The sequence below is a fragment of the Stylophora pistillata genome, chromosome 4 (assembly GCF_964205215.1).
Source record: "Stylophora pistillata chromosome 4, jaStyPist1.2, whole genome shotgun sequence".
Lineage (NCBI taxonomy): Eukaryota > Metazoa > Cnidaria > Anthozoa > Scleractinia > Pocilloporidae > Stylophora > Stylophora pistillata.
In genome coordinates, this window is record NC_142522.1 from 34,235,115 (window position 1) to 34,247,416 (window position 12,302).

A 12,302-nucleotide genomic window follows, 5' to 3' on the forward strand; every position below is an offset into this window, starting at 1 on the left:
CTGAACCTATTAAGATTGAAGTGGGAGGATGGTTAATACGTTGGACTCCACAACGAGGGGTCTGGGTACGAGCTCTGACCGTGTCATTGTGTTAAATTATTGAACAAGACATCTTTTACACTCAAAGTACATACCTCAGCTAAAGTTGCGATCGTATCTGGGACATCATCTTGAAGTTTATCCTCAATCGCCGTTGCACCGATCAGTGTTAAGTTCTGTTCAATTTCCTCATAGGCCTGTTTGTAAAAATAAAAAAAAAAAATTAAAAAGTTAAAAAAGTTATATAGGTCAATAAACTCTTCTGGAACTTAAGTCACAAGTTATTTTAAGTCTACTCGCCTTTTGAACGAGCTCGTCCCTATTTTCCATGGCCATACTGAAGGGAGAAAGATAAATAATGTTAGAGAAAACATAATCCTATATATGACTGAAAAGATTTATAAATTAAAGAAAAGATCACTTAGTATTGAAGTGAGTTTATGGCAGCTGTCAAGGATAACCTCGGCTATAAATAAAAATGTCAGCTAGCTCTTTCACCCCCAGGAGTGACTGAAAAGGTATTTCTTCCCAAAATATCAATAAATTTATAGAAGAAAGGTGATGACAAGAGAGGAAAACATCAAGCAGAGGATATTGGGTAACGTAGCACTACATTCTCAGTGCTACAGTGATATGAAATGTGTGACAGACAGTGCGGAGAATTGCTGTTTAGATTTTGTTACTGAAAGGGTTAAGCACAGGAAGGCTGGAGAGTGGGCCCGACTACCATCCGCTGTTCGGAATCCGGAGCCCGCGCTGCTCCTCAAAGAGAATCGTCTCGGGAAGGAACGAAAAAGAGCAGAATCGAGAGAGGGGCGGAAATCGAGCCTAGCCACACAATAAAGAGATGCTAACCCTGAAATTAACAGACATTAGCGAGGTTCGCCTGATGAATGTTCGATTTAAAAAGTTTCACTGTTAAATATAATACGCAACGCAGAGCGAGTAAAATGTTCCACTGTTGATCTACATCTTTGGTGTGTCCATTAATAAACACAAACAGCAAGACCACGCCCATACAAATCACTCGTACCTCGCCTCCTTATACCGGGCCTCCCATTCCTTGTACACGTCGAGAGGTATGTCTTTGTAAGCTGTTACCAGAGTACGCAAACCTTCCGCTGCAAACACCTGGAAAAAAGTAGCATGTGAACTGGGTAGTGTTAAAATAAGACCGACTTGGTCACAAAAACACGGGTGGCTTTCCGATCAAGGCATATTAGGCACTTACGTTCAAATGCTGCATTGTTTTCGTCATGAGCGGTTTACAGGATTGGTCTAGAAGTTCGTACACAATGGTATCTGAAAGACAAACAGTTCGTAAATCTAGATTTTCTTCTCCTTGCACAGAACTGTTTAAAGATGAAATCATGTTCATTATAAAAAGAACAGTTCCGTTTCTTACAAACAAGTCTCTAAGCCAAAGCAGTAAAGCTTCTGAAGTACCGATTTACAAATAACACATAACAGTTCCTAAGAAGTAACAAGTCGATGAACTTTGTCAAGACAGCTACATGACGTCAAGTTCTCTGGAACTTGAAATTATACCCACGAGCGAGGCGATGTTTGAAACTTTTACCTGGTTTGAATTAAAAAACAGGTCTCCCCCCAAAAAGCTGAACAGTAAACTTCAAATCTGACCAAAGTAACCGACCGATTTAGGTCAGTTTAGTTCAGAGAGGGTAAGGAGGAACGTGGGTGGGTCAGCAAAGAAAGGGGATCACAGCACAAAAATACGGGACCATTACACGATTTGGTAATTTTTCTGATCCCTTTCCAACAATTTGGTTTCAAGCGTTCATTAACAGAACAACGAAAAGAAGAAGAAAAAAAAAACTACATTTAGCGATGAAATAACAAGTCGCATATCACAGTTGACGACTACTAACCGGCGCCTTTACAGTAGAGCTTTATTTGGTCGTTTCGCCGTACAATAACCTAAATAAAATGGTCAAAATTCATACTCGATTAGTAAGTACCGTAACATATACCTGACCACAACAAGATAAAAAGCCTGCAAATTTTAATTACTTAAAAGTAGTTTTCCAGCTTTGTTCTTGTGTGTCATTAAGGCGCTTATGCCTTGTGATCTCCTTCTGTTGTAATTTTGTCACAACATAAATTGCTGCATCTTTGAAATCCACTTACCGACATTCGCTTCCGTTCATTGTTGAAATCAAGAATGGCAAGCAACTCATAGATCTCCTGCAATTTTAAAATGAAAAATACTGAGAAACTTAAAAGGGGATATCAAATCAGCCACCTTTCTAGAAATTCAAACAGGATGTTCAACTGACCTCCTCTCTTAATACGTCAATCGTTAGAGTGGTCGGTGAACGTTCCTGGAGAAAGAAAAAAATTCATCCCGGATTGATTAATCAATCTAGTGCCAAATAAAAATCATAAATATTTCTTTTCAAGTCCTGTGCCATCCAGAAAGCTTTCGTGCGTGAAAACTTTCCTTTCATTTAACCTCAAAGTGTAATTCAGATATGATATCATTTGCTACAGTCAAGACCACATGCTGAATTTTATTGCTGTCATATTTGATGAGGATACAAGTGCTCCAAATACTTTATGTGTTCGAAACTTTGATCAACCTTTTCTCGCTGAAATCAACGGTGGCAAACAGGTATCTCATCCCTTAATCTCGCATGAGTGACCAAGACAGGATTTCTCCTGACAATGTCAATAGAATATCAAGCAGACATGTGATGAGAATAAGGAAAAATGTCATTAGGGGGTTATTAGTTGAACCAATGCCAAATTCTCCGAGCTAACATCATACGAATTGGATGGTAGACAGTAAGGAAATCACGAAAGTGATCTTGGGAGTGAACGGGTCAAACTGGAAATAATTCTTTGAATTCCTCAAACTTACTGGCAGTCGTTTCCGTTTCTTTTTAGCTTAGAGGGCTCGCACGAGGACACGAGGAGCGAAAAAGCAACAAACAAAACCAAATAAGACAAAGCCCAACGATAATCGCACCCTTTCACAGCCACACCCCTTCCACAACCACACCCTTTTCACAACCAAACCCCTTTCGCAACCGCACCCCCTCTGCTCCTTTTTCCCACGTGACGCCCGCCTAGCATAGGTGACTAACGGTTGGTCAATAGAAACAGAAACGACACTTATGCTGGCAACAGCCCTGCCAGTAGAATTTTACTACTACGGTTGGATTAAATAGCTAACAGTTTGTTACCAAAAAGGTGAATCCGAAGTTTCTTGCAGCCGTCACAAGAGCCGCTTCGTCGGGAGACTGGGCCTGATATTCCAAATTACCTACCAGAACAAAAAATTGAGTAAAAATACAGTAGAAGGCGTTATCCTAGGAGATTTGCTACATGTGTAAATGGAGAGAATGGCCTGATTGTACAAAGTAATTTTAATAACCAAGGAAGAAGAGTTTTCCATAAAACGTACCATTGTCTCGCTCCACCATAACCGTGTGACAGACGGCTAATAACCGGAACAGCTCATGGCACTCCTAAAAAAAGAAACGGATGTTAATATTGGCAGCCATAAATACAACTGCGTCTACAGCTGATTCTGTCGCAGACTACATTAACTCCGATATTATTGTCAGTGTAATTTTTATTATCAGCGTTTTATTACCAAATTTTTATTATCAGCGTTTGAGAATAATCCAAAAATGGATCGGAACGGGTTTGTTCAAAGACCTGGCATAACTGATTCTGGCCAAGACGGTTCCCTCCCGTGAGAGGGGGCACTTAGTTGTGTCACTCGAAAGCAAAGATTTTTGGGTTCCAAAGGTTATAGAAGAAAGCAAAAGTAATTTACAATACTTTCAGAGTTGAATAAGACCAGGGCAACGTAACTTGTAAGCACGCACTTGTGAGGAGTGGACTAACTCTTGTCAAATACACCGACCATTATAATTTCTTTCAACGTCTGGACCTGATTAACGGCCAAAACGATTCTTCATTATAATACCCACTGTTCTTGGAAGCCGAAACTCTCCTCATCCAGTAATAACCTGGATTACACATTTCATTCCAAGTAACTTATTCTTCCTTTATCACATTTAATCCCACATGAATACAATACGCACTTAGAAAATGTCATTTTTCAAATGAACGTTGATGTTACCTAAAGAGAGAGTGACACCTTTTTTTTTTTACAGTAAAATCAATACGAGATATTACATAGTCACCTTGTTTCCCAAGTTTATTTCATCCAGCAAAGCTTGATCATTAAATTTAAATTTCCCATCAGTGTAGGGATTCTTGGATAAGTCCACATCTGGTGCCTGAGTAATAAAAAGTTTAACTGAAAAAAATTGCTTCTTCTGACAGTTAATCTTTACGACGTTATCATCCCCAAATACTTCTTTGAAGTCATTACTGGAAAAAGCATTCGATCCTTTAGAGTACAGTACAACACGTAGATAATATCCAGAGTGTGAGTGAAGCGGTTTTATCACAGAGTGTCAATCACTGATTTTGTTTGGTGTCAAAACGGGATCAGTAGATGAGGAAACCTACAACTCCTTTTAGTGCACAAATTGTTGCACAAAGCACTAATGTTGTTGATTACTTTTTGAGCGATTTTACCCAAAAATAAGACTCGTTCAACATTCTACCAAACTTTGATACAGTTGAGCGAAAATTTTTGTTTCAATTTGTCCCGTCGGACCCCGCCTTTAGTCTGCTGCGCCTTGTAATTGGTCTTGAAAAGTCGCGTCTCTAAAGTTTATATGTTACCCCTTCTTCTCTGATGGATACGGAGCTGACCAGAGTTTCTTCAGGATCTCCGGCACTCTCGCCCTCTACGTGACCTAAACAGAAGAAATAAAATGATTAATCCTTTACGCCCTTTCCACGCAATTCTCCATACGGTTCTCTTTACATTTCCTTAGGTGCTGCTAAGGAGAACTTGTTTAACAATCAAGAGCTTCTTTAGTTAGTGACAATTTCCTTTATTCTCGTGACCTTAGTGTGTGATTCAAGGATGATGTGTATTGAGAAATTAGACGCTAATCAATCTTCAAGTTTAAAGGGTTTATTAAAACAAAAAAATTCATTGACCTTTCGTAACGATTAAAAGGTTTCATAAACAGACAAGAGTATGATCGTTAAAACTGTCAAAATAAGATAACAACAATGTGGTCTTTATCAATCTTTATTTTCATAGTCAAAAGGAAGAAACAGCAGCTACTGAGATTGCTTTAAGCAAGTTTAGTTTTGAATTTTTTTGAAGACGAGTATTCAAAATTAAACAGCTCCGACAAAGGGTTAACGCTCGAAACGTCAGCTTTTATAACCGTAACGGTGGCCAATTTACCATTTCAACTTTGTTGATATATTCAAATTATTTCGTTACCCCCACCGACGCAGCGCCAAACAGTTTCTTTAGAAACTATCAGCCTTTATTCAGTTTATAAAACAGATTATGAGTAAGTTAGAGCCTGAAGTATGAGAATGTTATTTCGTGACCGTGTGAACTAACAGCTTTTTCAAAACAGGCTCTGGAAGTGTCAAGGTAATTGTTGTCCACAACACAGATGTCAGATTAAAGTCCACAACAAGGATGGTAACCCTGAACTCATCACCTCTCTTAGGTGTACCTTAACAACTCTACATAGTGTGAATCATTCTAACACAAAATGGAAGACCGCGACAGTGCGTTCTATCAACTATTAATGCAGAAATGAACGCCTTGCAACGAAGTCCAAGAACCTCGAAATGCTTTGGGTTTTTCTCCGACATCCACCACGCCACGACCATTACAGCGGACCCTCTACCCCCCCCCCCCCCCCCTCCGCCTCCTATTTGAGATTCACAGGTCGTCACAGGTAGACATTTCAACTGATCGAGTATCGTGTAAGAACTAACAGAGGCAAGGATTGTACAATTCCTCTTAAAGATCATTTAAGCTTTAAGCAACACTGATCATCAACAACAAACCGCGAGGTAGAATCGCGTCCTCGAACGATTTCATCGAGTGCACAAGAAATACACAATACTTGTTGGAAGTTATTGTTTCTTCCGATAAATCAATACAAGATCGAAGGAGCAGTCAAGTGGTAACCCAACTTACGCCACGTAACCCAGTTTTGTGAAAGCTGTTAGCGCACAGGAAGACAGAACAGCGATTAAAAAGATTCATACATACGTCGAGAAGTGTTGTGCAGCGGACAATCAAAGAAGCAGCTATGAAACTGGCAAGAGTTGTGCGCCATGTGCATAGAAGGGTGCCGTTTGCCAGAAGAAGACCGATCAGGAGGTTCTCCTACCGCAATTACATAACGATCAATTTTGCTTTAGTAGTGACTGGGTTATGTATTATTTTCCGTTTATTTAAAACAATTATATAAGTCTTAAATCATTAATTTATTAGAAAATGTTTTTATACCTTGTTGTTGAATAAGAATGTTATTCCTCACAAGAAACTAATTTTTCAACTCATTTCTTGAACAAAGTTAAGATCGTTAATTATTCTTCTCAACCTCGTAGCCCATCTGGCAAAAACTAATCTCGAGTTCTGGAGCGTAAAGCGACAAGTACTGGCTCCCCTCCTCGCCCAGTCGCCCCCCTCCTCACCCAGTCCCCCCCTCCTCACCCAGTCGCCCCCCTCCTCACCCAGTCGCCCCTCTCTTCACCTAGTCCCCTCCTCCTCACCCAGTCGCCCCCCTCCTCGCCCAGTCGCCCCCCTACTCACCCAGTCCCCCCTCCCATCCCCATTTCAGCAAGTTTCTGACAATTCCCCGATCCCAGTTGTACTCCTAACTGAAGAGAGGCTTTGTGGGGGTGATGTGTCTTCCAGCCTTCTTGATTCGGAGTCCACGGTGCTAGCCTCTACCTGATACTTTGGTAAATTATCGGTCAATACATTCAGTACATAATTAGTAAAGCTAAATCCACTAACCATAGAGTCTACCATTTATGGAACATTTCTTAAACGTCATCACATTCTGCGTCAGTGTTCCAGTCTAAACAGAACACAAAACCTTTGTCTGAACAAAGAACGTACTCATGGAGTATATACACAACTTATTAAACTAGATGATGTTTATCTAGCAAATTCCCGAAAGAGCAGTCGCTATTCTCTTCACAAATTAGATACCCTCAGTTATGTCATAGTTAATTGATCAACTATGGTTATGTTAAGATATAACATTCCAGTCGATCACTTTCATACTTTCAAGAGAGATGTGAAAATGGCCCACTATTCAACCAATGTTCATGCAGTATCATACATGTAAGTCCAAAGTTACTGAGAGCTTTACAGTACTTCAGCGATTCCTTTGAGAGGTTTCAATCGTGCTGTTGGTAAATAAGTCGTCTGATACACTCTTCTAAATTGTTTGAAGCAATCTCCGAAAGGAATCATTCTAGAATCTGAATTAAGCGGTAACAGGGATGTAAACACGTAAAGCGTAGGCCGAAAACGACTATTAGAAGAGAGAAAGGAATTCAAAGTCAGGTGATTGTTTTCTCTCTGGCAAGTTTGTAAAACTGTGGCTTTAAATCGAATTATCATGCCACTTGGCGCATAACACCGCAGTCAAACCTTATAGGAACAATACGTTGCGCATTATTGAAACAATATATGCTACACTGGACATAACACTCAGATGGAAACACTGCACCGTGACATAACATCCACGCCAGACCTTACTGAAACAATGAAGTCCTCAAAACAGATTAGCCAACTAAGGGATTTTGTAATGAGACGTTACATAGACCAGCATTTGAACTCTGGGAGCTAAACTTACGCAGCGAAAATTCACCTTATCAGAGAAGATGTATTCAATCTGTCCAAGTTCCTCACTGAGGGTGGTTGTTCTGGGAAAAAGAGGAAGATGGCAGTGAGCACTTCGTAGCCTGCAGAACAGGCGTAAATTTTTTTGCGTTTTCCAGTCGAGGCGGAAAAGTGCAAGTCACGCATGAGGGGAGAAGTGCGTTATTTTTCACGCTCCTCTCCTCGCGTGTGATTTGCGCTTTGCCGCCTAGCGCTTGTCTCCGTTCGCCTGTGGAACGCAAAAAGTTACGCCTGTTCTCCAGGCTACACTTTTCGGTACTGCTGAAAAACACTGACATTACCTCTTACACTTAAGGAATATTCAATTGAGCTTTCCGTGCTATTCCCTCACGTGAGTTGACATCTATGGGTAAAACTGACGTGCACGAGCTCCGTGATCTGAAGACCTCGCTTCCCTGGGATAACGCGAGGCTTTTTTTTTTACCTATTTCTAGCATAGTGATTCAAGCGACAAAGAGACAGAGTGGGTGGAGTCTACTGAGTCCTATCAGCACAACATGTTCTCATGGAGCAGCCAGACATGTTCACATTAATATAGGGCAATTATAAAGTGAGCATCTAAAGTAATCCCGGATTGCTTCTGTTTATCCTCTTCTCGCTGTAACTGGTCCAACATACCCGCGTCACGCGCTTGTTTTTAATATGAGTTCTCACTGACTCTTTGTGACAATCTCCTTTCTTCTGATTGGCTTTTCTAATGAACTAGGTTTCAGTTTGACAAGATTTAATTGAAAAGTACTCTACTTTTTATAGAATACCTTGCCACAGCTGGAGTGTCCGTCTTCTCATAATACATACTGCAGTCCCAGTTGATCCATAAACTTTGACCCAAGCGAATCACTTCCACACTAACACCAAAAAAAAAAAGAGTTGACCATTTCAACAAGTGCTATACTAATGATTTAATCACTGGTATAGAAAAAAAAAATCGTTGATTGGTCATGTTACTGACCTTTTCAACAAGTACTACACTGATTACTTAATCATTGGTATACAAAAAAAAAAAAAAAAATCACTGATTGGTCATGTTACTGTATATAAATTAAAAATTCATAATCAAATGGCAAGGAACTTGGTAGTCTACGATCTACGAGGCGGCTCTACATCCACTTTTGCAAGGACAAGATTGAATTTGAAGTGTTGGTTCTTTTAAAGAGATAAAAACTAGAGAACTCAAGAGAAAGCTTTTGCTCAAGGACGAAAACCACCGACAAACTAAACCTACACGACGTGGCATCAGTTCTGGAAATAGAACCCGGGCCCCAGGGTTGGAGGCGAGTACTCTCGCCTCTTGGTCATTCCTACTCACCCTGCAGGTAAAAAATGCCCTGAAAGAGTATGTTTAAAAACCTCAATTGATCAAAAATAAAAGAGCAACCAGGATCAAAAGCGTTCTCTGGTAAAAAAAAATAGAAAAAAATAAAAAAAAAAAAATACTAAAAACATAAGCTAATGGCTTTCCATCTTGAGCTTTTAAAACTTAAGATTCATCAGGGCAAGATGGCAAAAAGACGTGAACTGAAAGAGCAAAAACAAACTGGAAACAAATATAAGCTGGTTTTACTTTTACCTGGCCTCATCACTAATATATCCAGAAACCTTACCTGATATACAGTGAAATAGGAATGAGGGTGTTCAAAACCATGACAAAAGATGGCCAGTGAACAATGCCAATGATAACAACACTGTCCTTGTAGAAACTCTCCCATGGTAGATATACTTGGAAATCCTTAAATTATTTAAAACATAATAATCAAGTCAATATTGGTCAAGTATTGATACCATGTATCCAATTAGCGAAGCGATAACTGGTGAGTCAGCTACTAGCCTGTGAACAGGCCCTCATCAAGAGCACTGCAGGACGTGCATTTCCCCGCCCGCGAGAAGTTTGAAACGAGTTGGGCCGAGGTTTGCTGGGAGTCTGGCACTAGACCCCTTTCTCAAGGCCTCACACGTTCCCAAAGAAAAGCCAAGAAACCCTCTTGTCGAAGTACAAATAAGGAGGGCCTCCTCGCAGGCTGGCTCTAAACCGACTTCCTTATTTAATATATTTAACTTACCCTGAGGCATTTCATGAGTATACGAGCTTACCTAACAGTGTTTGTCCTGTCTTAAAATGAAAAAACGGAATACTGAGTAGCTACCTTTCCATATAATTCCTCCCATATTGTTGTTGCAATGGAACAGAGAGTGCAAATGATTCCTAACATAGCTGCAATCTTAAAAAGAAAGAAGATTGTCTAAGAGAACTTCATTTACAGAAGACCGCAATTGTAGAACATTTGGGAATGATTTTGCGCTATTTCCAGCTAAACAGCAACAATATTTATTGGACGAAATGAAGGTGCATGAGTGTGGATCTATTTTATAGATTATTTTCCTGTCTATTTCCCTTGTTTTTACTTGCATATGGAAGCTTAACCCTACACACCCTAACATCAGTATGCAAGCTCTCCCTACTGTTCTCTGTAAATTTCCAAAGGTGGTAAGAGGGAGAATCTTTTTAAACAATCAGGAGCTTCTTGGGTTTGTGATCTGATTTTGTCTGATTTTCACTACTGCTTAAATAGTGCTCTTCACTGCGAGGATCGTGCACATACGTTTCTATAACGTTACCGCAGTTGAGATATATGAATTTCATATATTCGTTGTGTTTGATTTATCATCTTATGGGTTTATGTCAGACTAATTTGATGACCTGCTCCCAGTTGGCTTGTTAGCTCAATCTATGGCTTAATTGGTAGAGCGCTGCACTAGTATCGCAGAGGTCAGTGGTTCAAATCCCGTACAGGCCTGAATTTTTCCAGGTCTGATTTTCACTATTTAACAATTATTCGCCGAAGGCGAGGTGAATATCGTCGAATAATCCCCGAGACGAAGTTGAGGGGATTTTTCGACAATATTCACCGAACCTGTGGCGAATAATTGTTTTAGTATAATTTCAGAGCTGAACAACAGAGAAATTTTTAAACTAATAACATTTTAGTAACATTTATTAACATTTTAGTTAAACATTTTATATAAACCGCTCGACCAATCAGATTGCTGGAAACTCTTTGTTCAGCTCTGAAATTACACTAATGCTTAAATAGTGCTCTTCACTGCGAAGATCGTGCACATACGTTTCTATAACCGCAGTTCAGTTCTATGAACTTCATATAGTCGTTGTGCTTGATTTTGTATATTCTTACGACCCTAATGTTTGATTCAGGGATGATACTGTTGGGAAAAATTAGATGCACTTATTATTATTATTATTATTATTATTATTATTATTGTTATTGTTATTGTTATTGTTGTTATCATTATTGTTATTATTATTATTATTATTACTATTACTATTATTGCACTTAGGGGTGTAAAGGGTTACTAAATAAGCTTGACTTTGGTTGTTTTGATCCTCCCAAGAAGGTCGTCTTTGGGGAGGGGGGAGGGGCACATTTCTTTAACTGCTGGTGGTAATCAAACCTACAAAAGAAAGGGTTTTTCAAATTGAAGGACACTATATATATTGCCCAGCTAAAGAAGAGCACACCAGCATCTATTGGAAAACTTACCCACAAGATCAGGCTGTTAGTGAGCTTGTCCAAACCTGTTCTTTTGAATTTACTCACCCCTACAAAGAAAATCATTCTAAATTTGGGAAATCATATTGTTGTAAAACAATTATTTAAATGATAAGAATTTCATGTAAGCAAGATCTCAAAAAGTTACTGCATGCACAATGAAAAAAATATTGTAACTAGTCATTAAACAGAATTTGCATGACGGTGCCTTATTTAAAACTGCCTGCTACCCTTCCAAATCTGAGATTGACCAGTAGAAAGTCATTTGTCCCTCAATATCAATGCAATGTCAAGCAGACATTCAAATAGATTATCAACTATAAAGCTTTTCTTTTGTCAGTGTCCACACAAAATTCTCAGAACTGTTTTTACAGGAAATGTATGACAGACAGAAAATAGAACTGATATCAATATCATGAGTATGAAAGGGTTTATCTTAAAACATACCAGTGTTCATCATGAGTTTAGTGTCATGGCCAGCATATATAACCACACCGTACACCCATTTGGTGTTACGCAGCACACAGCCCTGTTAAATGCAAGCATATACAACCAAGTTGAAAAAAAATTTCCCTGTTGTTTTCTTGTAAAATTGAAAACTAATTAATTCATTAATGAATATACCTTTATTTTACCTACTTTTGATGTCATATCCAGACACCACCTTAACATTTCCTAACACTGCGCTTAAATGTCTGCCAATTGTTAACAAAGATATTTAGGGACCATATCTTAATCATATCAATGACAGGAGTTCATTGATGAGCATCATATGACAAAGTGCTGGCTCTGCCCTTGCGAAACCAATTTCCAGCTTTCTGTTAATTTCTGGAAGTTTCTAGAAATTTCTAGAATATGACAGTTTTATTCCAGAATCCTATTCTAGCTTTTTTCTAGAAAGTATTTTT

The 12,302-nt window shown here is 39.1% G+C and overlaps 1 protein-coding gene across 3 annotated transcripts in view; it reads right to left on the reverse strand.

Annotated features, from left to right (window-relative positions):
* Nucleotides 1-12,302, reverse strand: part of LOC111322893 (phospholipid-transporting ATPase ID) — a 49,509-nt gene that overhangs the window by 10,666 nt on the left and 26,541 nt on the right. For 2 of the 3 annotated variants that reach the window (XM_088756893.1, XM_088756891.1), the window contains 19 exons: nt 11,842-11,923; nt 11,386-11,444; nt 9,973-10,047; nt 9,433-9,557; nt 8,587-8,676; nt 7,797-7,851; nt 6,932-6,995; nt 6,179-6,295; nt 4,768-4,841; nt 4,218-4,313; nt 3,467-3,530; nt 3,246-3,325; nt 2,337-2,381; nt 2,188-2,244; nt 1,929-1,977; nt 1,271-1,341; nt 1,073-1,170; nt 340-376; nt 135-236 (listed from right to left, as the gene is read on the reverse strand). In XM_088756893.1, coding sequence (XP_088613019.1) covers nt 135-236; nt 340-376; nt 1,073-1,170; nt 1,271-1,341; nt 1,929-1,977; nt 2,188-2,244; nt 2,337-2,381; nt 3,246-3,325; nt 3,467-3,530; nt 4,218-4,313; nt 4,768-4,841; nt 6,179-6,295; nt 6,932-6,995; nt 7,797-7,851; nt 8,587-8,676; nt 9,433-9,557; nt 9,973-10,047; nt 11,386-11,444; nt 11,842-11,923 — 1,440 coding nt within the window. The remainder of the gene's footprint in view (nt 1-134; nt 237-339; nt 377-1,072; nt 1,171-1,270; nt 1,342-1,928; nt 1,978-2,187; nt 2,245-2,336; nt 2,382-3,245; nt 3,326-3,466; nt 3,531-4,217; nt 4,314-4,767; nt 4,842-6,178; nt 6,296-6,931; nt 6,996-7,796; nt 7,852-8,586; nt 8,677-9,432; nt 9,558-9,972; nt 10,048-11,385; nt 11,445-11,841; nt 11,924-12,302) is intronic. The other variant, XM_088756894.1, reaches the window with a different exon arrangement.